We start from the raw sequence: 26,722 nt of genomic DNA, 5'->3' as shown, positions 1-26,722 counted from the left end.
GACCACTGTCAGGCGTCCTTAAAGCAATGAAGGGGACGCATGCGTCTTCCAAAAGGCACGTCAAGCGTCTTCCAGGGGGAGGAGGGACACATCCCTGCTTAGGGCCTTGGTGCTCGGAGAGGCTCCTTGCCGACTCTCTTGATAAATAGGCCTCGAAAAGTATGTTGGGGGGGAAATTCATCTCTTTGTACCTTAATGAAGCAAAGCAAACTATGGGGGGTTATTAACACGAGACTTTTCCTGTCTCAGAGTTCCAGCTGAGGCCCCAAAGACGCAAACAGTGGGTGCCAAGTAGACCCACGCTGAGGTGCTGGGCCACACGTGCGGCCCCAGCAAAGGCACTGCTCAGATCTACTCGTGCTTCTGTCAGCCCATCAGTCTTCTCCAAGCTCTGCAGGACGAAGTCAAGGTTCACTTGTCGAGGGTGAGGGGATAAGAAGTGATGGGGTCTCTGAAGAGAGGCATTGATATTCTGGGTGAGCTGCTCTCCACACATGGGCCAGACCAAGGAGGAAGAGCCTTCACAGCAGCTACCACCCTAAGACAGACAAAGGGCACAGGCTTTGGAAGAACTACGCAGGACACCAGATACAAGCTGGTCCTGAAGGCTGGCCAAGAGCGGGGCTTTTGGCTGAAAGAGTCTACAGTCAAGAGGCTAGTGGGGCACCCTGGGTGGCTCAGTGGGTTGAGCATCTGATTCTTGACTTCTGCTCAGGTCACGATCTTGAGGTTCATGAGATAGGACCCCATATCGGGGATGCTTGGGATTCTCTCTCTCCCTCTTGCATGCACTTCTCCCTCCAAAAAATAAAAAATACGTACAAAATTTTAAAAAATTAAAAAAAAAGAGGCTATGGCCCAATAAAGAGGGCCCATCCATTGAGGGTGAGATAGAGAGCCTGTGACCAGTGAGTGGTCCAAATGGAAGCCTGGAGGAGGGAGATAGCCATGAACCTTCTCTTAAAAAAAAAAAAAATTTAAATGTTTATTTCTGAGAGAGAGAGAGAGAGAGAGACAGAGCGTGCGCAGGGGAGGGGCAGAGAAAGAAGGAGACACAGAATCCGAAGCAGGCTCCAGGCTCCGAGCTGTCAGCCCAGAGCCCCACGCAGGGCCAGAACCCACAAACCACAAGATCGTGACCTGAGCTGAAGTCGGACGCCCAACCTACTGAGCCACCCAGGCACCCCATCGCCTCCACACTCAAGATAATGAACGTGTCCATCACCCCCTTCTGCTCCTTTGGAAGCCATCCCTCCCACCCTCCCGACTTCCCTACAGAAGGAAAGGCAATCACTGATCTGCTTTCTGTCACTATGAATTGGTTTGTCTTTTCAAGTATTTTATATAAACGGAATCATACAGTATGCACTCTCTTTATTTTGTCTGCCTTCTTTCCCTCAGCATAATTATTTTTAGATTCATCTGTGTGGCTTGTTGCTTGTGTATATCAATTGCTCACTCGTTTTTACGGTGGAGTGTCCTCCGGCGTATGAATGGCCCACAATCTATGTCTTCGTTCATCTATTTAGGTTGTAGGTTGCAGAAATCTAACTATCTTCTGCTCCATTATTTTTAGAAATATCCTGTTGTCAGGTGTACGGTTTTATAATCAGGGTATAAGCAAATTTTTGTTTTTAAATGAAAAGAAAGAAAAGAAGCTCAGCCATGAGGGCTTTCTGGCTGGGGTGGTGATCTCAGCAGATGGGTTGGGTTAGGGGGAGTGCCATCAGGCACAGAAACGTGTAGACAGAAGTGATTCATAAGCAGCCGGCTGTGGTGGCTTCACCAGCTTTAGGGGGCTGCAGTGAGGGGGGGATTGCTGAGGAACTCTACAAAGTGCCACGGGGAGAACACCATCTGTGCACACTTAAAACATCCTGTTGCAACAGTCCCGAGAGACCTATTCTGTTCTTCCTCTCCTCCCTGCCTCTGGCTCCCATACTGGAAGCTCCTACATTGCCTGCTTGGGGGTCGGTGGAGGTGAGGCGGGAATGAGAGATGGAGCGATCACAAGGCTTTCCCCCAGTGCTGATTTCTGGACCCGAAATAGGTCAAAGTGATGGAAGGAAAGTCTGGCGTTTATGTATTAGCCTAGACTGGGTTTTCTATGACCTGAAACTAACCAAATAACTTTTTTTTGTCCTTACTGCTGTCTAAGAGTGACCAGAAAGCTATGGCACTGACCCGAAGTGTTATCCAGGGGCAGAGAGCAGGTAAAAGTGGAAAGACGTGAGAAAGAGGGAAGCTGTTTTCTGCTTGAGTCTAGCTCATTCAATAAACCGGTCGCCAAATTCTGATTGAATGGCACCAGGAAGGAAGCCACAATTTCTTCCAGGACGATCAACACATGGGCATACACACACATGCTCAGACCCTTAAAGGCAAACTCGCTTTGCTGGAAGCCATCTCTTGAGACCCTCAGGGACTCAACAATAGGCCATGGGCAAAGCTTCTTTGAATCTACTCTTAAGACTGCACATTCTGTGGGAGTTCAAGACTGTGCAGAACGTGGGAAAGGGTTCAGGTCATCCCCCACTGCTGACTTCCGAAGCTGGAATGGGCCAAGGGGATGCAAGGAACAGTCTTAGACTGGACTCGATTATGCACAAAATAGACGCTTGGTCTATGGTAGAATGGAAGATCGATACTCAATCATCATCCCCATCTGGCGAGTCCCTGTAGATGCACATGACAATCAGAACTACATTTATGGAGCTTTTTAAAAATTTTTTTTTAATGTTTATTTTTGAGACAGAGAGAGACAGAGTATGAGCAGGGGAGGGGCAGAGAGAGAGGGAGACACAGAATCCGAAGCAGGCTCCAGGTTCTGAGCTGTCGGCACAGAGCCCAACATGGGGCTTGAACCCGCGAACTGTGAGATCGTGACCTGAGCTGAAGTCGGACGCTCAGCCGACTGAGCCACCCAGGCGCCCCTACATTTGTTGAGTCTTGTCAACAATCTTTGCAACAGCCCTGTGAGGTGTCCCATTTTACACATGGGGAAGCTGGTGCTCAGAAATGTTAAATTACGTGCCCGAGGTCCCACAGACAGAAACCAACAGGGATGGAATCAAACCCAGGAGTGTCTGACTCCAAATCCCAGAATCTTTCCACCACATAACACTTGCCACCGTGAGCTGTCATGGAGTGAGATGGGGAGTGTGGTTAGTGTCAAATTTTGAAATGCTGTCTCTTCTGAAATGCCAGATGGTCGTCACCAAGAGGAAAGGCCAGCAGCCTGTCTTCCACGATGTCTCATAAACAGGTGTTACTTACCTTGGGGAATTTACCACCAACCTGAGTCTGATCTCTGATCCTGGGATACAACAATCGGAAGAGGGACTCATCGCTCAGCAGAGACACTCAAACCTAGCACAGAACACTGATGTATAAAACCCAAATGCCAATTCCTTCATTCCTGGTAAGAAATGATTGACATTGAAGACCTAAAAACTTCAATTTCGTGGACTTAGTTCATCCTCACCTCACAGGTAAACTCCCAAAGGAGCCAAATCACAACCTGAAAGTTTCTGGAGAGCCTGGAATCAGAACAAGGGGAATTTAATAATCTGCTGCTTAAGGCATCCAGCTGAGATAGCCGGACGTTTCCATTTCACAAGAGGGCTGGCCCTGCCAATGGGACCAGGGATATTTAAAGTGTGTGGGCTCCACTGTCGGCCCGCGTGGAACCAGCACTCTTCCAGACTCCCTCTTCGTAGGCTGGACCCTGCCATCATCTGGTGCTTTCATTTCTTTTCACCTTCAGTGAGAACCAGTCCTTCCGTTGATGGATACATCCTTTCTTTATGGTAATGCATTCATCTGGCGACCATGGAGGCTTGTCCACCTGGGAACTGTGCCTCTCCTTCAGCTGACTTTGCATATCTTTTCTGGGATCCACTGTGTTAGCCCACAGCTTCACTCCCAAAGGGCAGTCTTACTTCCTTCATTTGCAAATCTGGAAAGGCAGGTGTCTGCTCTACTCGAGGAAGGATCATGGAGGGACAGGTGGGGACTGTCTCTGTCCACGAAGGATTTTCCATTCTGGAATGTTAGGCTCTTAAGACACAGAGCTCGTTTGAATTAAAGCACATATAACCGTTGGGTGCAAAGGACCCACAAAGGAAGGATGAGTCTGAACTCCCAAATGCTTCATAAGGGTTTGGGTCTATGCGAGGGGCTTCCAATTGGCATGGCAATCCCATGAAGTAGCATTTAGTGCTCCCGTGTTACAGATGAGAGAATGGAAGCTGACACAACTTTTCCTAGTTTCAGGAAAGCTGGGATTTCCACACTGGCCTGTCTGAATCTGAGATTCCACCCAGAACTCAAGAGTCCAAAAAAAAAGTGCAAATGTGAGTGGTGATGTTTTGTGAGCTGCCATTGAGGCTACATGGGTAACTGTGTCTAAAACTGGAAAAGGAAAGGAAGGTTTGAAAAGGACCAAACTTCCCAATTAGCAGACTGCTTTTTCAGCTCAAACAAGAGTAACTTTCTAGAATGTTTTTGTCCAGAGTCTCTGATATCTGAACTGGTGGCATTTCCATAAGGGCATCCTTTAAATCCAGCCAGGTTGAGTCTTCCTACTATAAACCGGCATAGCACCTCCTTCGCTTAACTCCATCCTGAATGACTAGGGTGATGAGGTCAAAAGCTTCCAAGTTCCTCCAAACGTGAAAGAAAAAAACTGTCCCCATGAGAAGCCCATGACTATAGTTATAGCCAGGCACAGAGGTTACCCACGCTTGTAGACAGCAAATCCTTCAAAGAAATAATAAGCTGCTCAAAGGGACAGGGACAAAGCTTGTTCTAGGTCAGGGCCAGGAAGCAGTCCATTGGGAATTCTCCAATACCCCCCATCCCTCAGGCCCTGAAGATCTGTCCTGACAGCTCTGGCGTGGTGACCCCAAACATACCCCATACTTGGCTCTCTGACCCTTGTCATTTTAGGTTGCAAGAAAAGAAAGACAGAAAGAAACGCTGGGGGAGTTGACACTCCCAGAGATAAAAAGACCCAATAAATGGTGGTGAGAGGGGCCGGAGGGAGAAGCAAGAGAAGCTTATGGGTTGCCATCACGGCACAATGCTTCTTTCAGATGCCTGGCACCAGGTCACTTCTGCAGCCAAGACTCACTGAGAGCTCCCTCTCTTAGAAGAATTCCTAGGATATTCAGTTTGTGTTTCCGGGCCATGATAGGGAAGGAAAGAAGAAGGGAAAGAGAAGAAAACAGGTGTGGATCAAGTTTTTGGAAAAAAACATTTGATTTCATTTAATCCCCCAAACAATACTATTATCATCTGCATTCTCTGGAGGAGGAGACTGCGGGGAACAGGAGTGAAATATGTACCCAAGTCCTAGACATCGAAAGATGGAGCTCAGCCCCGGATGACTGGAAAGTCCATTTCCTTCCACCACTGAGGTATGCATTTAGGTCTTAAGGTACCAAACAGAGAAGGGAAACTTCCAAGTTTACTGATTTAACCCTGAATTTTCCTAAGCCACATGAATGTTTAAAGAATGCTGTACGTCAATATTTCGTCCACTCTCCCTCTTTTCGGTCAAGCTACATCAGGTGGGCAGAATGATGGGCCCCCCAGTGATGTCCGTGCCCTAATCCCTAGAACCTGTGAATTGTTAGGGTTACATGGAAAAGGGGAGTTAAGGTGACAGATGGAATTGAGGTTGCTAGCCAGCCGGCCTTAAGATGAGGACAGTAGCCCGACTGATCCAGGTGGCCCAATGTAATCAGCAGAGGACTAAGAGTGACAGCTGGCCAGAGTCAGAAAAAGAGGTGTGAGAGCAGAGCGGGAGCAGAAAGCGACTGTGCTGCTGGTCTGAAGATGGAGGAGGGGGCCATGTGACAAAGAATGTGGACAGGGAGAGATAATGGAAAAGGACAAGGAAGTGGATTTCCCTCTGGAACCACCAGAAGGAATGCAATCCAGCTGACCTCTTGATTTCACGGCAGTGAGACCAAGGTCGGACTTCCCACCTACAGAATTGCAAGGAAAAAATGTATACTGATTTAGGCCACTAAGTCTGTGTTAATTTTTTTCCCGGCAGCCACAGAAAATCAATATGGCGCATGAAAACCAATATGGCGCATTATGCAACGAGGTGCTAGCTTTCGTGGTGCAGGAGAGCAGTGGAAGGCCATGAATCTTACAAGCAGAAAGAGGCTCAAATCCCTGCCTGACCATGTCCACCTGAGATAGCCTGATTCGTTCATCTCACCCACAGCAGGATGACCTTGCCAAAGCAAATGAAAATGGCCAAGTCTTCTGGGTAAAATTCCATCTCAGTTAGGATGGTTTAGTTGCACGGACCTATCCCTGCCCACTGAGGCTAGGTTAAAAAGGAAGGCTATTTAGAAGCAGAGGTAGGCTCGCAGAACCAGAAAAATCAGTAGGTCTCTCTCTGTCTCTGTCTCTGTCTCTCTCTCTGCCCCAGCCCTCTCCACTTTTCCATGCATCATATTTATTCTCTTTTGCCAGGCATATCTTTGCTTCATCCTCTGTTTGCGGGAGGCTTCAGCACGGCCATCCCAAGAGTGTGGCCTCTGTCCCAGTGACCTTCCAAACTTCCAGTTTGGTGCTCCCCACAGCCAAGTGATTCAGTCTCCCCATCCCTGCTCCATATGGTCAGGGCAGCAGGGAAAATGATAAGCTCAGCTCTAATCTGGTGTTTACTCCTGACTCTATCAGTCATGGTCGGCGTGGAGGGGGCTGGGAGTAAGCGCATTCACTACAAAGGCCTGCCACATCTGGGGCTGCAGGTTGGGCAGCATCTTTAAGAAGGCATCGGGGATCGGGGAGGAGATGATTGGCATCTTCAGGACATTTACGCACTCTAGGGATGGCCTTATCTTTAGAAGCAGAAATGTGGCACTTCTGCTGGCTGAACCCCCATTTGCCTGTGTGACAACATTTTCCGTTCCTCCATTCGGTGATTGACGTTCTCTTTTTAAACATGTTAATGTATTCAGCCAAGTTACATTCAGATGTTGCTGGTCTGGGAACCGTTCTGTATATTTCTGGTGACTTTGCATCCAGCACAGTTTAACTCTCAAAGGCAAACAATGGCTGCCCTGATTCTTGACGGAAGGGGCCACCTCACTGTGGCCCCCAAGTTCTGATGATTACAATAATCAATCATTAAGTATGAATCACTTGCAGATCAGGAAAATGAGGTTTAGAGAGTTAAGATGATTTATGCAAGACCCCCCTAGCGTTGCAGAATGCTTTGATCTAAAAAGAAGAAAATAAACCCAAGTTATTTTCACTTATTGCAAAGTAATGCCAGTCACTCTATATTTGCTATTTCAAATCTTCGTGCTAGCCCTTCTAGGGAGAGTCCCTCAGTTTTAGGAGCATCTGACTTGAAAATCCAGGCCTGTCCCCAAGAGTCCCACCCATGCCCTTAAATCCTTTTTTTAATGTTTATTTATTTATTTTGAGAGAGAAGAGAGACAGAGAGAGTGCTCTGTCAGCACAGAGCCCAACACGGGGCTTGATTCCATGAACCATGAGATCATGACCTGAGCTGAAACCGAGTTAGATGCTTAACGTACTGAGCTATGAAGGTGCCCCTTTGTCCCTAAAGTCTTTTTTTAAATGTTTATTTATTTTTGAGAGAGAGAGAGCGAGAGACAGAGCCCGAGTGGGGGAGGGACAGAGAGAGAGGGAGACAGAATTGGAAGCAGGCTCCAGGCTCTGAGCTGTCAGCACAGAGCCAGATGCGGGGCTTGAACTCACAGCCTAAGAGATCATGACCTGAGCCAAAGTCGGAAGCTCAACCGACTAAGCCACCCAGGTGCCTGGCCTGTTCCTAAATTCTTAAGGAGTGAGTGCATTAGATGAGATCCTCCCGGGGGCATCCTTCCAAGCTCACCTGAGACACGAGCTCCTGTGCAAAACCTCTCCCGGCTATCCCTGCAGACTTAGCTCTTCTCCAGAGTCCCACCAGCCACCAGTTCATTCACAGACATTTACTGAGTCCCGTCCACGTGCCGGACCTCGCACTGGTGATGGAAAATACAGCTAGATGACTGACTGGATGCAGTGGACGTGGCCCCTGCCTCAGAGCTGACGTGCGGTAGGGGAGGGAGGCTGTAGGAAGTGGTTCATGCACCTGCGGGGGGGCAGAGGCTGAGCCCAGAAGGTCAGACAGCTGGCTTCCTGAGAAGCCAGCAGTCGCCGTGAGGCCTGAAGCAAGGACACAGCGCTAGCAGGTGGGGAGGCGACCAGGGGGCACTCCAGGAAGGAGCGTGGCGGGGTAGGGACACAAGAGAGGAAGGCACACGCCCAAGAACTGGAGGTTTTCTGGAGTGACTGGAGCAGGGGGAGCAAAGGGGAATGAGGCCAGAAGGCGGCTGCGAGCCTTTGGGCTGGCCCAGGAGTTGGGGCTGTGTCCTAAAGTCAAGGGGAGTTTGGGGGTGGGGAGCATTAACATGACAATGTCACGGTGTGACCTAAAACCATGTGGCTGGAGGAACAGAAATGGGTTCAAGGCAGCTTGAGAGGGTGATGCACTCTCCAGACAACAGGCGCAAAATGGCATCGCTTAGGCTAAGGCCACGTCGCCAAACCGAGGCTTGACTTAATTACAATCTCAGCTCTCCCAGAAATGGAACCTCAAAGCAGTCAATCAGCAGTCACCAGGTCTGCACGACTGCGGTGATGTGCCCGGTAGGCCCCGACTGTCCCCTAAAAGGAGTGACCCTGCAGTTAACAGCCCATGGTTTGCTTTCTCTGTTTCTCCAAAATCAGGCCAGACGACAGCCACCTTACAGCCCTCAGGTTATAGATTAGAGTCCTAGCCCTACAGAGAGTCACCAAGGGCTCCTGGTTAGTTCCAATCCCTGGAGAAAGAATTCAACAGAGCCAGCTAGGGTCAGAGCGTTCACCCCTAACCCCGGCTGGGGGCCAGGTACGCAAAGTGCAGGATCTCATGATACAAATGAGGGTTCCAGGAGATGGGGTGGGTGACTCCTAGGCTCAGCAGACCTCGAATGGCAGCCATTATAGACCTAATTGGATCCCAAACTTTTATCATCACAGATCGCCACGTCTGCCCTGCAGAGGTGTGACCGTGATGCTGGAGACACCAAAAAGTTACCCCATCCACGTAAGAGAAGGTGAGGACTGATTGAGGCTGGTGACTGTGGGACTGGGGAAATGCTTGGGAGGTAACGGAAGAGTAGGAATAACAAAACTTGACTTACAGGACATGAGGTACAAGGGAGAGGCATGCCAGGTGATTGTCAGGTTCACGGTGGACAGTAATGCCATTTATAAAACGCGGCGGACATCGGGACAGACGCAGGTTGGGGTGGGCGCAGCTCAGAGAACGCTGAATTCTGTTTGGGACATGTTGAGTTTGAGATACCCAACTGGGGATGGCCACCAGCTGTTGGATGAATGGGTCCAGAAGAGACGGCTGTCCTTAAACAACTGGCAGAGAGGCGGTAATTAGAACAACAGAAGCAAAAGCGATGGTCTGGGGAGAGCGCGGAGCATGAGGAGGGAAAGGCGCTTAGAGCAGGTGCCGGGGTCTCCAGCTTCTAATTGTCTGGGGGGGAGGAAAAGAAACGCCCAGAGCAGACTGAGAAGGAGCAGCCAAGAGACACGAGGGGAACCAGTGAGATCATGCTAAGTGGGTGTTTCCCGAAGAATGGAAATGTAACAGACCAGGAGAAATGACCCAAAAGTGTCCATTAAAACAGCTTGTTTCGTGCATCATATTTCTCGTTAGTGTGTCTATTTCCCTGCTAGACGGAAGCTCCCTTAGTAAAGAGGGCTTAAAAATTTTTTAAGTTTTTTATTTTTGACAGAAAGAGAGAGAGCAAGCGCAAGTTGGGGAGAGGCAGAGAGAGGGGGAGACACAGAATCTGAAGCAGGCTCCAGGCTCCGAGCTGTCAGCACAGAGCCCGACGCGGGGCTCGAACCCACAGACCGCGAGATCATGACCTGAGCCGAAGTCGGACGCTTAACCGACTGAGCCACCCAGACGCCCCAAGAGGGTTTTATGCCTTTAGTCCACCAGTTGAGCCAGATGCGTGGCACAAGAGTAAAGCCTTAGTAACTATTTTTTGAATGAATGAATGAATGAATGAATGAATGAATGAAAGAAAATATGTCTTAGGCATTCAAAGATATTTAAAATCGCTTCTGGATTAGAGAGAAAACATATCGTGAGTCTTCAGTAATTTGCAATTAACAGACAGGGTTGCCAACAGGATCTTCGAAAAGAAATGCAGTGTTATTGCTGCCCTTTCCATGGATGAAGGATGGCCTGAAGGGACCGTCCAGCTATAATAATAATCACTTCGATGGCCACTGTCTCAAGAGCAGCTTGGATGCTTGAAAACAATTTAATCTATCTGCTTTTAGCATTCAAAATGTATTTGCATAATTAAACCTAATTATCCCCAAAGCCAAGGTCATCTCCAGTGTAATCCTTGCTTGAATCATCCAGACTCTGCCATTAATGGGATGTTCTTCTATTTATGAAGTTCAAGTACAGCCACATGTATCAATAGACACAGCCAGAAATCGATGCTCGACCCAAGCTGGCTCAAACCAAGGAGACAGATGGGAAACTCTGAAAATCACTTTTCTTTTTGTTCGTTGGAAATGCAAACAGCCACTAATGCATAACATGGGTAATGCCCTTCCCTGAGTAGATGGCTATCGTCAGAAAGAATACCTGAGTTATTTAGCCATGGGCACATCAGAGGTACAGAGGACTCAAAAGAAAAAAGAAAAGAGGAAAGGAAAGGGAAGGAAAGGAAAGGAAAGGAAAGGAAAAGAGAAAAGAGAAAAGAAAAGAAAAGAAAAGAAAAGAAAAGAAAAGAAAAGAAAAGAAAAGAAAAGAAAAGAAAAAAGAAAAGAAAAGAAAAAAGAAAAGACAAGACCCTGACAATGATGTGCCATGTCAGGAGGCCCCACTGGACCGGATATTAAACCTTACTGGACGCATGATGGGGAGATCCAGGTGAGGGAACCCACAGCAGAGCAGTGGGCAGGCCGTGGGCTGGAGGGCTTTGGGTGGTAGATAACCCCCAGTCTTACAGAAGCGTTTCTGTGTTTTACTAACGGCGATGTCTACACCACCAGCTCTGGGCAGGAGCTCAGCCTTTTGGAATCCCACCTACTTCACAGATGGAGAAACTGAGGCTTAATGAGGGAAAGCATGGACAAAGGCTCGTAAGCCAGTGACAAGAGAACTGGCATTAGAACTCTAGTCCCTTTATTCTGAGACCCAACATGGATACACTGCCACCACCCCTAAATTTCCCCCACAACTGTCACGAGACCCCAAATACTTGTCACTGGTGGGTATACTGGACTGGAACCTGTTGAGCGACTGTACCATTATAACAACGTCCATATGGCTAGAAAGAGGTGTTTTCCATCATGGAAAACCCAACTGGAATCTTTTTGTTACAGAATTATGCATCCTCACGAAGACCATTTTAAGGATCTCCCAACAGAGACCCTTGGGATCCTTGGGATATTCTGAAAAGTCCTCCCAGGGTGAACCCCACCGCGTGTGATCTGTTTCATAAAAAGGAGGACCCACCTCAGTGACTCCTCCACGCACCTGATATTCTAGCTATGAGACGCGATCATTACCTGAGTGTCCATACAGCCTGGGCAACAATTCAAGCTGACGTCACCAAGCAGTTCTGAGAACGCTCACCTTGTAAGATGTAGTTTTCATATTTGGTGACAATGGCCTGAAAAAGAAGCACATAATGATTCCCTGTGCGGAGGAGGCCCCTGCCAGTTATGTTTTAATTAATAACCCAACTATAATAGTGACGCCGTGGGTGGCAATTCAGCTTCTACACTGCCATTTAATTATTGCTCCCTCAGCCACCAAGCTTGGGGAACACTTGAGGAGCAATTTAAGGAATTTGTTCTAGACTATACCCAGCTACAACATGATCCCAATTCCCTGTGTTTCTGACCCTGTGTCCCTGAAATGTTGAGGCAGGAATGGGTTGGGGGGGTGGTCAGGAATGAAGCAGTGAGTCCTGGGAAACCATCATGATTTGGGTGTAGTAGGATGGCACAGAATTGGTCCAGACGGGGACGGGCTACGGCGGTAAGGCCGGTGTGCCAAGCACAGTGTTCACCCGATGGATGGTTAACTGATCCTCAGCTCCAGAAATTTTGGGATCGAGGATGGAAAGGGTGAATAATCTGCATGGATCATGGGGGGCTTCGGCTCAGGTCGTGATCTCCCGGTTTGTGAGTTGACATCGGGCTCTGAGTTGACAGTATGGAGCCTGCTTGGGACTCTCTGTCTCTCCCTCTCTCTCCCCCTCCCCTGCTTGCACGTGCACTCTCTCGCTCAAAATAAATAAATAAACTTAAAAAATAATAATAATAAAAATAAGAAATGGGATGGGATTAGACCCTTGCGTTTGTGACCTTGTAAACATAAATATACGCATAGGTGACGAACGCGTGTTTAGAAAATGCTAATCGAGCGTCCGACTTCAGCCAGGTCACGATCTCGCAGTCCGTGAGTTCGAGCCCCGCGTCAGGCTCTGGGCGGATGGCTCAGAGCCTGGAGCCTGTTTCCGATTCTGTGTCTCCCTCTCTCTCTGCCCCTCCCCCGTTCATGCTCTGTCTCTCTCTGTCCCAAAAATAAATAAAGGTTGAAAAAAAAAATTAAAAAAAAAAAAAGAAAATGCTAATCGTTCCGTACTTTTTTTTTTTTTTTTTGCCATTTTGTAGCCGTGTTTTCTTTCATTTAACAGTATATCGTGAACCTCTCTGTACCAGTGTTTGCTTGGTGTTTTGTCACTCTGTGATGCATGGTCTTGAAACGCATTTCATTAATTTTCTATCGTGGGACATTTGTTCCAAATTGTCGCTATGGGCTGAACATCTGTCTTCTGCCACTGACCCGCTACGCAGTTGCGACCACATATACTAACATTCCCATAGATACAAGGGTTTATTGTACGTTCTGTTCTGTTCTCTCCATCTCTCAAGCTATTTGTACATCAATCCTGTATTGTTTTACTTATTATAACTTTGTTATCCGTCTCTACCCCTTCAAACCCCTGATTCTTATTTTTTTAAGTTTATTTATTTATTTTGAGAGTGAGAGAGAGAGAATGAGCAGGGGAGGGGCAGAGAGAGAGAGAGAGAGAGAGAGAGAGAGAGAGAAGCCCAAGCAGGCTCCACGCTGTCAGCTCAGAGCCCGATGTGGGGCTCAGACTCACGAACGGGGAGATCGTGACCTGAGCCCATTATCAAGAGGTGTATGCTTAACTGACTGAGCCGCCTGGGTGCCACCCCTTGATTGTTATTGTAAAATTTCTGGGCTGATCTTGTGCAATTTCTATTCCAGATGCATTTTTTCCCCCTCAGTTTAAAAGATCCTGTGAGTTCATATTGAAATCACTCTGTATTTATAGATTAATTTGTGTCGAATCAACCTATTAACGGTATGAGATTTCCCACCAGGAAATCTCAATGAGCCTTTACAATATGCCTCTGTTTATACATGTCTTCCTTTTTGTCCTTCTAGACAACTATAGAACTTTTCTTCATATCGAAAGTCTGACATTTTCTAATCAGCCACTCCTAGTATATAACAGCACTTTTGAATTTTTGAATGCTGCTCTTTGGTCCTGTTTTTGTTTGTTTGTTTTTTTGTTTTTTTTTTTACTGGAGTGTTTGTCCTTTTTTTATTGGTTCAATTATTAATTAAGCTTTCTCAGGTTTCAAAGAGATAGTCACCGTTGACGATGAGGTAAGTAGGTTGGAAACACAGGAACAGCCAAAGAGTTAGATCTTAGGGGACGGAAAGAAATTGACCCAGAATTCTAACTTCAAGGTCACTCAAATGACTTTGCGTCATTTCAACACTCCAAGTGTCCTTCCCCCAGCCGTAGGTTCTGATCATTGCAGTCCCACACACCGCTATTGTGATCCAGTCTCTCTCTGATGTGACCAGCTTTTCTCTGCCTCGGGCATTTGCTAACGCAGAGCTAGCTCTTCCCTGTGTTTTTTTCTTCTGCCCTCACTATCAACCACTAAGTTTTTCTATGTGTTTTGGATCCATACTCTCAGAGAGAGAGAGAGAGAGAGAGAGAGAGAGAGAGCTAAGTGCTTTTGTTTAATCAGAAGTGTCCCTGTCGATGGGGCGCCTGGGTGGCTCAGTCCGTTAAGCATCTGACCCTTGATTTTGGCTCAGGTCATGATCTCACAGTTCGTTGGATGGAGCCTGGCTTTGGGCGCTGCACTGACAGAGAGGAACCTGCTTTGGATTTTCTCTCTCTCCCTCTCTCTCTCTGCCTCTCTCTCTCTCTCTCTCTCTCTCTCTCTCACACACACACACACACACACACACACACACACACACGCACGCACAATAAATAAATAAACAGCAACAGAAAAGGGTATTTCCTTCCAAAGGCAAGAATGAAACCTTTATTTAATAAGGTTACTTTCTACCTACGGAACGATCAGCTATCTGGGAACAAGAAGTAGACCAGTGACCTCTAACAGGAAGAGACAAATTCTTGCTATTGTCTTTATTCAAATTCCTGAGAACTACATCCCCTGCGGTAGCCCGATTACACAACTATTTCAAGAAAATGTGATACATACTTTAAATCACACGATGTGACGGCCACCTGCTTCCCCGACACAGGTGAACACCTGGCCTGCTGTTTCATTGTCCATAAAATGGTATATTTCTCTATTCCTCTCTCAGAGGGGATTCGAAGATCAAACAAGCAAATACTGCCTTAACCTGCACTTGCCAGTGAGGTAGCCATGTGTGTCCAGTGGCTCTTTAAATCCAAATTAATTAAAATTAAACAAAATCGAAAGACTTAGTTCTTTGGTCCCGTTAGTCAAACGACTCATGACCACACGCTGCCGGTGGCCGTTGCACTGGCCAGCACATACAGAGGACATCTCGTCCTCACTGTCGAAAGTTTTACGACAGCCCCGTTCTCAGTGATAAAGCCTGGTGCGAATAATAAGTTATATTAAGATTAGGGGCGCCTGGGTGGCGCAGTCGGTTGAGGTCCGACTTCAGCCAGGTCACAATCTCGCGGTCCGGGAGTTCGAGCCCCGCGTCGGGCTCTGGGCTGATGGCTCAGAGCCTGGAGCCTGTTTCCGATTCTGTGTCTCCCTCTCTCTCTGACCCTCCCCCGTTCATGCTCTGTCTCTCTCTGTCCCAAAAATAAATAAATGTTGAGAAAAAAAATTTTTTAAAAAAAAGATCACCATTACTGGATGGTGGAATTTTCATACACACATGAGGGAGGCACTCATTCCCCCAGCCACACGCCGCCAAGCATTTGGGGTATGGGACCGCCTCGGCGCTCGTATTCCGCCACCGCATCGAAGGCGGTCACGAGAGCGACGAACACAGAATTTGCAAAAGTAGGACCAAGGGTCAAATAATCATAGGTGCCCTGCCTTCAGCAAACGTCACTGTCTGGACCACAGATAGGTAGCTTCCTGAACCTTCTTTTTTTTTTTTTTTTTCAACATTTATTTATTTTTGGGACAGAGAGAGACAGAGCATGAACGGGGGAGGGGCAGAGAGAGAGAGAGACACAGAATCGGAAACAGGCTCCAGGCTCTGAGCCATCAGCCCAGAGCCTGACGCGGGGCTCGAACTCACGGACCGCGAGATCGTGACCTGGCTGAAGTCGGACGCTCAACCGACTGCGCCACCCAGGCGCCCCCTGAACCTTCTAATTACAGTGGCCAAAAGAAAAACAAAAAAAGAGAGAGAGAGAGTATTGTTTTCCCATAGAATTATGAGTCGAGATCAGCCATTTTATAAAAAAAAAAGCGTGTCATCTTCTGGATTCTAATATCCTTTGCTCGTGTTCTGCGAGATTAGGACTCAAAAGTGCGAGCAGCGGAGAGTGGGGATCTGCCACAGGACATCTGCTGCGGCTGGAACCCCGCTCGGGGGTGCCTGGCAGACTCTGATGCAATACAAGGCAAGGTCGGTCATGAATAACACTCAGCCCCCAAGGACTTCAAGCAGCAGCTGAAAATAACAACACCAAGGCTCATACTAAATCCTTTATATACCTTCCTCTTGCCCAAAATACCAACGCAATGCATATTCGGCTCATTCCGATTTTACAGAGGTGAGACTAGGCTCAGAGAGGTTAAATCATTTGCCTGAGGTCACTTAATAAACAAGTATCAGAGTCAAAGGTAGAACTTAAGTATGCCTGACCCCAGAGCCCATGCTCCTAAGTGCCCGTGTCCCCTGTCCCCGATCAGGATGGCCCCAGACGGAGGGAGGAATTTCTTTTGTTCCTTTGTGGAGAGAATGTTTGGGCTCTGGTCCGACCCCCCACCCCCATGCTTCCCACACTTGGCCCCGTCCTAAACTGCACGGGCCTCACCCACTGGGTGGATATCCCCACCTCCAACTGCCTCTCCTATTCCCCATAAAAGACTCCACAGAAGCTCTGGAAGCCAGCTCAAGGCTGCTTGGATAGGGAATTGGGATGCCAAGTACCGAGAGTATGATCTAGGAGCAGGGGGCATGGACCCTTGACCCCACAGATGTCTTCCTCTTTGGGGAGGGGCACGACTGGAAGAGTCAGAGGAGGGTCCTCCAAAGAACCATTACTCAAAGTGGGGTCTCAGGACCAGCATCACCAACGTCCCCGGGAAGCTGTTAGAAATGCAAATTCTGGGCCCCGCTACAGACCCGCATCAGAACCGACGAGGACAGGACCCAGCAATATAGCTTGACATCTTCTCGAGCTCTGTGCATTTCACAGATGCACACACATGCACATGTATGCACATGCAGATGTGTGCATGTATAAATACAAACATTATATGTGTGTATATGTATCTGTGCATCTAAATATACGTATAAAATGCCGTGCAGATTTATACAGCACTATATGAAGCATGTGTGGTAAGAGTGACTTTTGTTTGCCAGTGGGACGGACGATGCTTAAGAGCCCCCAGGAAGCTTCAGGATGGAAGAGGGCCTGGCGGGTGAGTTCAATCACTGATGCCTGATGATTTAACCAATCATACCCACGTAATGGAACCTCCTAGAATCCCTGAAACAAAAAGGTTCAAAGAGCTTCTGGGTTGGTGAACACACTGAGGTTTGGGGACAGGAGTGCACCCGGAGAGGGCGTGGAAGTTCTGTGCGCCCCGACCCACATGCCCACATCTCGTCCTGTGTATCTCTTCCATCCAGCTCTCCCTAAATTGCGTCCTTTTTAATTTTTTTAGTGTTTATTTATTTTTGAGAGAGAGAGAGACAGACAGACAGAGTGTGAGTAGGGGAGAGGCGGAGAGAGAGGGTGACACAGAAGCCAAAGCAGGCTCCAGGCTCTGAGCTGTCAACACAGAGGCTGACACGGGGCTCGAACCCATGAACTGCGAGATCATGACTTGAGCTGAGGTCAGACGCTTAACCGACTGAGCTACCCAGGCACCCCAACTGCATCCTTTATAATAAACTGGTAAATGAAAGTAAAGTGTTTCTGTGAGCTCTGTGACCTGTTCTAACAAATTTTGAACCCAAGGAGGGTGCTATGAGAACCCACCATTTATAACTGGTTGGGCAGAGGTATGAGAGGCTCAGATGCCTAGGACTGGCATCTAAAGTGGGGACCGTCTAGTGGGACCCAACTCTTAAATCTATGGAATCTGACACTAACTTCGGGCTAGTCCTCAGGGTCAGGATTGAATTGAATCGCTAGACACCCAGTTGGGTAGATTGGTTATTGGTGTTGGAAATCAGCTCAGTGGGTAGCTCAAAAGTTAAGTTTAATCTGCACGACCCCAGGGGTAATTTATACACTTGCCCTGAATCCCACGGTTGATTCAGAAGTATTTTGAGCTAAGTTACCAGGCGCTATAGTGATAGCTAAGGAACTTGCAAGCATGGGCTGAAGTTGTCGGCAGTGTTGTTATGTAATATCTTTCCTCTGCTTCTCTAAGGTTATTCTTTAGGTGGGGGAATTTGTGGAAACTGACGGGTGAGCTGAATTTCACAGCTGAGTTGGTACAGGGAGGATAAGACAAAGCACCTACAAGCCGATCACTAAGCTGCATTAATTCTGCTGACGCATCTCCTGGAGCCTGGGGCAGGTGGGGCGGGGGAGGGGCGGGGAGGGGGGGAGCGTTGAGAGTTTGGACCACGAGATTATAAACCACACCTACAGCAGAAACACAGCTAATAGCAGAAATCGTAAGGAGGGCTTTGAATTTCCACAGCATTCTAGAATAAGCTTACCTGGATCTCAAGAAGCAAGGAGACCCAAGGACATGTTAGGACTTTGAAAGGCACTAGCCATCTTCATGTTTGGACACTTCTGGTCTTACATCGTATTAAACTATGCCCACATGGAACATAATTCATATATAATGACGTGCGTGTCGAGTTGTGTTTTAGTACACTCAATGATTTAATGCTACCTTGGCAAAGACTTAATTAATCTTTTCTATGTTTGGGAGACGCTGTTTTAAACCCCAACAATTTCTGTGAACCTCGCGGGGTCCTGACACGGGGTGGGGGGGGGGCGGCGAGGAGGCCCCGGACATGCGTCTAAAATGCTGAATCCACCCGTCCACCTGGATGGGAAGAGACAGTGTGCAAAAGTTGACAGCTTGGTAAATGCAGGGGTCAGACGCCAAGGTTGCATCCCCTGTAATGTTAGGGTCGGGGGAAACAGCACATCATAGCTGTGTGATTTCATCCTTATTCTTAGGACAGGGGTCCGGGATGCTACAAACACTGGCTGAAACTGTGTCATCCGTTTTGAGAATCTCACCAGGGAGGACAGCTTGAGTCCAACAGGCCCACCGAGAAATGAGTGCAAGAGGACACCTGAATGTCAATGAAAGCCAGCAACTGGCTTTTGCAGGACAGGATGGGGACTTTATGGACTAAACAGGAAACGTCCATCCTTTGGGGGTGTAATCCATTGCACCAGTCCCCTCAAAGACCTTGGTGAGAGGATTCTCAGCAAAACAAATGACCTCATTAATTAAATGGGTTAATACTCTCCCCATGCTTTCCTTAATTGCTATTCTGACTTTCAGGAGAAGCATTTTCAAGGCAAATTGAGCACCCACAGTCCCCTGGAGCCAATGTCATCACGATAAGCCCTGTATGCTTTGCAAGCCATTACCAAGGTAACTGTAGGATGCGCGTGCCCCCACCTCCTAAGGGTCCGTGTGGGAAGCCAATTCCTAAGGGCCCCACCCAACTGGCTTTGTCTTCCAGCCCAGCCAGAAAGCCAAGAAATCCCTTCATCATCATCTTCTCCCTACAGAAGACATTTTCTTCTAACTTGAAGACATGCTCTGTTTCCATTGTATTCATGGAGCACATAGCATTTCAATACTTTTGATTCTCTTGAAAGCACAAGAGAGGAAGCAGTAAACAGAACAGTCCAAGATCATGCCCCCCGCGGGGCTTATATTGCGTTTGGTGAGTTTCTTCTACCATCTTGATTGTTGTTTGTTTGTATGAGAAAGGGGTCCCTTTTCTGTCATATGCTGTCCCTGAGGACAGGGACCTTTTTCTCATTCAAATTTATTTTTCCGATGCCCAAGACAATAACCGGTGCATAGAAGTTGCATCAGTTAGGAAGTGAAGCGGAGTATAAGTAACAGGGACCTCTCCCCTCCACTCCCCAACACCCTGGTTTAGATCAGATGATGATTCCTTTTTTTCCCATGATTTAGTCCACAAGTAGGAAGTGCCAGGCTGTCGTAGAGATTCCACAATGACATCAATGTCTAAGCTCCTTTTGTACCTGTTCCAATCCCTTCGCTGCTCCAAGAGCTCTTTCTTGCCATCCTCAAGACTTCCTTGCTGCCCCCAGATGGCCACTGCAGCAATGACAGTCTCGCTCATGGTCCAGACAGTCGGAAAGAGGAAGGTGAAGGGTGAAGGGCAGAGGAACCAAGCGTGCCCATCCTTGAAGATCTCCTGGAAGGCCTGTGCTGTGTCTTTACCACATCTCATTACCCCGAACTATGTCTCAGGGAGACCCCTTGCTTTAAGCGTGTGGTAATTTAAAAATATGTCCATGACTTCTTGAATAAACCACCTTTTGCGAAGCAAAGCCTAGTTTCTCTCTCTTTGCACGTGTGCTATACTTAAGGACTTGTTTCTAATAAATAGAAAGTGGCAGAAATGATGGTGTGCGATTTGTGAGAGTAGGTCATAAGTGGTATCATGGCTTCTCTCTGGGATCACTCATTCTTGGGTGTTGTGTTGGGTCTTGCCATGTTGTGGGGACAGGCAGGGGGCCCTAAGGAGAGGCTCACGTGGAGAGGAACTGAGGCTCCCTGCCAACAACCAGAATTCACCCCCACTGGTCCTTTGGAACTAGGAGTGGAGCCACTTTGGAAGCATACCCTCTAGCCTCAGGCAAGCCTACACATGACTTGTGGACACCTTGCCACAACTTAACTTTGCCCTGGCCAACCTGTTGACCACAACTTCAGGAGTAGCCCTGAGCCAGAAATGCCCAGCGAAGCTATTCCCAAATTCTCGACTCACAGAAACCTTGGGTGATAATCACTTTTTATTGTGCTACTCTGCTAAGTTTGGGGATGCTTTGTTACACAGCAATAGATACCTAATACAGAGGGAGCCTATGAAACATAGACTTTGGTCAGCCCTGGCAGAGGCTGCTATTTTTCCACCAAAGTCTACTTACCACCTCTTTGAACACATGGCTAGACTACGTGTCTCATCCTTTCTTGGACTTAAATGTGGCCACGTGATAAGTGCCATCCAATGGAATATAAAAGGAGGTGATATATACCACTTCTTGGGTTGGCCAACAAACCTACATTTGCTCTTCCTACATTTTCTTCTTCCAAACTAACTATTTTCCTTCTAACGGCTCATTGCAGACAATAATGACACAGCCCTGAGAGACAGCACAGCCACAAGACGGGAGGAGCCTGGGGCCCCGAGTACCCATGTAGAAAAAAATTGCCACGACAAGCTAAGTACCTGCCAATTATTATTTTCAGAGCATGAAATAAACTTCTATGATGCTTAGCCACTGAAATTTTAAAATCTTGTTTTTTTCCCAGTCGAGACTGTATTCTACCAAATACAGAAATCTTTCTGCCCAAACGCAACTGCAATTGTTACAAAAGAAGAGGGGCTAGTGGGTAGACCCTAGAAGTCTTTGGCACAGGAATAGTCTATAAACAACTCCCCTAATGGATGAATATATGCAATGTCCACTGGCCTGTGTACCGAAGGAGGTCTGTCTCTGAGGCCGTTTAAGCTACACAGAGGTGGGGGAGGGGGACGGCATGATTGCCTGATCCCAGAGTCCCTACACCCTCGCCCCCACTATTAGGAACTCCTTGATGGAAACAGGGCATCCTGTGTCCTTCAACAAGCCATCTGGAACCAGACATGTCAAAAATATTGTGGGGCAACTCTTGACCTCACTGGACTTGGGAGTCCCCTCTCACCAGTTTGAGAGTTTCCACTGGGTTGGAACCCTGGCTTTGAGGTCAATGTCCCAGAAAAGGAAAGAGGGGGGACTGGAGCTTTAGGGGACCACACTTACCTCATTACCACTCCCAGAGGCACCAAACACTGTAGTTAACTCAGCCTATCTCTACCCCGGCATGTCCCCAGCCTTCCAAGAATCCTACGATCTGCCTTTGCCTGAACTTACCTCTTCCCCAAGCGTACCTAGGAATATATCCTACCTTTCCCTCACTAGAACATTGCCACCACTGTATTGTTATCCTGAAACCCACACAGGGCTGCCTAAGGAAGGCCATCTTTCTGATAGTTCCTTCATTCATACATGGAAGCTAGCATTTGTTAAGACTCTGTTATGGCTTTATCCCAGCTTACAAGGTCCAGCCAGGTCTGACCCTGCTTGCAATTGCATTCTCATCAATGAGTCACTCTTGAGTCACCCCCGCCCCCCACCCTCTGCTCTCCTACTACCTACCCCTCAAAGGAGTCAGGCTCCTCCAGGCTCTGGATTTTGGCATATGGTGTCCTCTCAGCCTGCAGGTCTGTACTGAAATGTTTCATTGTTAGGAGAGCTTCCTTGATCCCCCATAATAGGTCAGGCTCCTCCATGGCATAGCCTCATGGCTCTTGTACTTCTCCTTTCTAGTCTTTATTACAATGAAGTAACCCGTTCAATGCCTACCGTTCTTCTAAATGCTTGCAGGGAGCAGGGGCTACACATGTTTCTGGTCTACCATGGAACAGAAGCATCTTGGAGCCTGGAGACGAACAGGTAGTGAGGAAGCACTCTTTGAATGAATTCACGTGCTACAGGTAGGGGAAGTGGGGGTGGAATCTTTCACCGCCCGTGCCCTTGAGAAGTTAAACTGACTAGGGGAAAAAGAACACTTGTGGACAAATTAGTGCAATAAAGTGTGACATTGGATGAACTTCATCCCTAGACTGGGCTTAAAAAGAAAATTGTATTATAACTAAAGTAATTCAACAATGCCGTCTTCAGGAAGCCTTTCTCATATGCCACTAAAAGGGAAGAGAAATGCCCTTGTTCATTATAATTATACATTTCCCCCTTCCCCATCCCAAAATATACTTAGAGATAATCGCAGGGGTCTAATGAAGGTGCTTTATTAATTTTTAGTGATAGAACCTGCTTGTACAATTTACCAGCCCTGTTTGTTCCTGGTGGTGGAATCCGTAAGAAATCATGGTGCAGATCCTTATTTGGGGAAAGAATCAGCAAAGAGAGACCTCTACACGGTATTTAGAAAGAACATCATTTTCCTGAGGGAATGAGTTAATAGAATGTTTTGGTTGTGTCATCTGGTGGCTTGGTGAAGCCTGTCCCTGCCACTGCACTGCAGGACTCTGGAACTCATTTCTTTCCACTGCAAATTACAGAAATGTCCTTTCCAGTGGATTAAACAAGGACATAGATAATCTCACACAAGAAGTCCAGAGGCAAATTGGCTTCAGGCCAATTTCAGTGGAGGATCTGGCCTCCACTCCACTTCTCTGCAAGTCTCTGGGCTCTGCCCAACACCAGGTGTCACCTCTTCCTTGGCCAAACTCCTTCTGTGGTCCCTGCCCGAGCCTCACCCCCATGGCACTTTGGAGACTCACCAAGGTCTAAGATCTTTCCGTGGCTAAGGTCCCAGTCCACAGCTTTTTTTGAAAGAGCTTAACACTGTTCCTTTTGCAAATATAATGCTGTGTTAATCTCAGAGTAGCAGGAATCGAGAGTCACTGCAATATTCCCCTCTATTGATGTGGCCCACTCTCCATGTGATGTGTTTGCTGTCGTTCTTGGCTAGAACCCATCTTGGCTGAGGTTCTTGGGCCCTGCCTATGGAAAAGCCAGGCCAGACTGGTGCACAGATGAGAATAAAAGGGCATGCCACACGAATGACACAGTCAAGAAAACAAGCCTTAAGAAGAGAGAAGCTTTCCCCACCAACAACTGCGTTATCCCACCACCCCACACCCAACAGTGGAAGAGGATTCCCTGAGTTGAGAGGAAGGAAGAGAAGCAGAAAGTATATTCGTCTGCTCAGGCTACTGTAACAAAGTACCATGACTGGGGGGCTCGAACAACAGAAATTTACTTTCTCACAGTTCTGGAGCCTGGAAGTCTAAGGTTAAGGTGTCGGCAGGAATGGTTTCTTCTGGAAGCGTCTCTCCCTGGCTTGCATATGACTGCCTTCTGTCTGTGTCCTCACATGGTCTTTCGTCTGTGTGCACGTGTTCCTGGTGTCTCCTCCTCTTCTTCTACTGGGTTAGGGCCCCACGCTTATGACTGCATTTAGCCCTATCTCCAATACAATCACATCGGGGGTTAGGGCTTCCACATAAGAACTTGGGGTTTGGCGGTGGGGGGGGGGGGGGGGAAGACGCAATTCAGTCCGTAACATGGGACAAGGGAAGAAAACACAGACACGATTTCCAGAGACAGGGAGCCTGCACCCCACTGCCTGGTCTGAGAACCATACTGATGAAAACCTCAGCTATATTTGGGAGGAAATACAGCAGGCGAGACTGAAGTCCTTTCTCCACATGGAGCTCCAGAAAAGGGGTAGGAGGTGACCAGATAGTGACGAGAGGTGGCTGTTTGTATATCCAGAGAAGTATCACCTTGTATGGCTGCTGGGAAATTTTTTTTTGCCCCCACCCCTGGGTAATGAGGAAGCAAGAGGGTTTCTGAGGATCCAAGAGTGACACAGAAGTAGAAGTGAGGTCCTCAAACCCATCAAGGCCATGAAGGTGAAACCAGTAGAGGCTTAGCAGTGACCTGCTTAGAAGAAGCATGTGTGGATGGCTTGAAGATCAGATGCTCCTTCTCCAAGTTCCGGCATCCCCCAAACTCAGAACAACCCTCCCCCAAAAGTGGAGAGGAAAACCGGATCGACTGATATTAAGTTTCTGTCACTCAAGCACAATGGTGGCTCAAGAGAGAAGTCAAATTGTTATTAAAAAAATAAATGAAAGGATGATGACAGTTCTGGCTTCCGTGAGTGGACTGAGATCCAAGCCCACACCAGTGGGTCAGGTGCAGGGCACAGACAGCCCTCCATACCCTGCCAGGGAAGGTGCACGTTAGCCAGGGGGGCAGTGGAAAATCACGGGGGGGGCCGTTGTCCATCACTTAAGAACACACACTCCCTCGAAAGACAGAGAAGACCCGCTACACGCTGGAAGAAAAATCTTAGCAAGTCACATATCCAACCAAAGACTTGTATCCGGAACGTATGAAGAAATCTCCAAACTAGACAATGAGAAGCCACACTATCCAATGTAAAACTGGGCAAAGACAGCCACAGCCAACTTCACCCAAGAGGGCGTAAGGATGTCAAGTAAACACGTGAAAAGACATTCAACATCGTGAGGCAGGAGGGGGTGTGAAACAGGGAAGAGATAAGACTACACCCCCGTTTGGCCAAAATAAAAAAAAAAAAAAAAAAAAAAAACCCTGCTAATACCAAGGCCAACGAGCACGCAATGGAGCTCTCATACACTGGGAATCCAAATGGCATAACTACCCTGGAAAACAGCTTAACATTCATAATGTTAATTTTACATGTACCGTATGACCCAGAAGGCTGGCCCCCGGAGAAAGGAAAACGTATGTTAATCCCCCAAATCCTAGAAGCTAACGTTTCTAGAAGCTCCACCAGAAACTGTCACACACTGGACACAACTCAAATTCAACTTCAACAGGTGAATGGGTGAAGAAACTGATGTCTCTATCGAAAGTGACACCACTCAGCACTAAAAGGGACAAAGTACTGGTACCTACAACAACTCAGATGAATCCTGAGGTCATCGTGCTGGGTGAAAGACGCCGGTCTCAGAAGTTTCCCTACCGTGCGATGCCACTTATATGACGCTCTTGAAAGGACAGAACTGGGGCGCCTGGGTGGCGCAGTCGGTTAAGCGTCCGACTTCAGTCAGGTCACGATCTCGCGGTCTGTGAGTTCGAGCCCCGCGTCAGGCTCTGGGCTGATGGCTCAGAGCCTGGAGCCTGTTTCTGATTCTGTGTCTCCCTCTCTCTCTGCCCCTCCCCCGTTCATGCTCTGTCTCTCTCTGTCCCAAAAATAAATAAACGTTGAAAAAAAAATTAAAAAAAAAAAAAAAAGAAAGAAAAGACAGAACTACAGAGACGAGAAACATTTCAGGGATGGCCAGAGGAAAGAGGGGTGCTATAAAGGGATGGCTTGAGGGAACACCGTGGGGTGAAGGGATCGTTCTTTATCCTGATTACGTAGTGGTTACACAAATCTACACGTCCGTTAAAAGTCATAAAACTACATCGGAAGGGAAAAAGTCAATTTCATCGTATAATCTGTCTTTAATGCAGGTATCCTGGGAAGGGTTTCACCTTCTACATCAGCCCAGCTGTGTTCAGTAAAAGCGTTTGAAATCAGAAAAAAAAAAAAAAACAACAATTAAGTGGTTCCTGCCTAGAAATCCTGTGCTCTCTCTCGAATGTGGGGTAGGTATCAGTAACACGCATGTGCCCTGTCGGCGTGGAGCTTTGGGGGCGGCTGGCAGCACCCGGAGGCCTGAGATGGACGGGGACAAAGGTAGGTGGAGCCAGACAGCAGCCAAGGGGGAAGGGACACAGAGGACTGGCCGGCTCAGGAGACCCTCTCTCCAAATATCCTAGAGCGGGGTGGCTCCCAAAAGAGGAGGGCACAGAACAGATCCTTCTGTAGCCTCGGTAGGGTGACCTGTTGACGGTTGTTGGCACCTATTTACCTGTCTGTCTCCTCCCCTGAGGGCAGGGCTGGAATGTTATGTATCTTTGAATCACCAAAATGTCCAGCGTGAGGAAGGAAGGAAGGAAGGAAGGAAGGAAGGAAGGAAGGAAGGAAGGAAAGAAGGAAGGAAGGAGAGGGGAAGAAAAGAAAGAAGGTAGGGAGGGGAGGTAGGGAGGGGAGGGAGGAAGGGAGGAAGGAAGGAGGAAAGAGTGGGAGGAGGGAAGGAGGGAGGGAGAGACAAAAGGGAGGAAGGAAGAAAGGAAAAGAACAAACACATCCGATTCTTTCTGTGAGGAGGTCAGAAGAGGGTCCAGCTAAGGCAGGGAGAGCCTTGAGCAGCATTTACACGCACCCCTCACGGACTTGATCGCGGCCCCATCCCAATCACCCAAGGCACAGGAAGGTGCTGCTATTTTAGCAAGAGACACTGGGACGCGGTATAAATATTAACGGA

At 47.9% G+C, this 26,722-nt stretch overlaps 1 protein-coding gene across 2 annotated transcripts in view; it reads right to left on the bottom strand.

The window, feature by feature from the left end:
* ADPRM (ADP-ribose/CDP-alcohol diphosphatase, manganese dependent) overlaps window positions 1–26,722 on the bottom strand; it is a 293,493-nt gene that overhangs the window by 137,737 nt on the left and 129,034 nt on the right. The window contains exon 4 of one of the 2 annotated variants that reach the window (XR_015243850.1): window positions 11,638–11,741. Coding sequence is in view for 1 of the 2 variants with exons in the window: in XM_086686037.1 (XP_086542163.1) it covers window positions 11,722–11,741 (20 nt within the window). In the remaining variant the exon portion in view is untranslated. Of the gene's footprint in view, window positions 1–10,922; window positions 11,742–26,722 lie in introns of those variants that run through there. The other variant, XM_086686037.1, reaches the window with a different exon arrangement.

This window comes from Puma concolor, chromosome E1, assembly GCF_028749965.1.
Source record: "Puma concolor isolate L17-30 chromosome E1, mPumCon1.1.hap2, whole genome shotgun sequence".
Classification (NCBI taxonomy): Eukaryota; Metazoa; Chordata; class Mammalia; order Carnivora; family Felidae; genus Puma; species Puma concolor.
The sequence above is the reverse complement of the archived record's forward strand: the minus strand, read 5'-3'. Positions and strand labels throughout refer to the sequence as shown.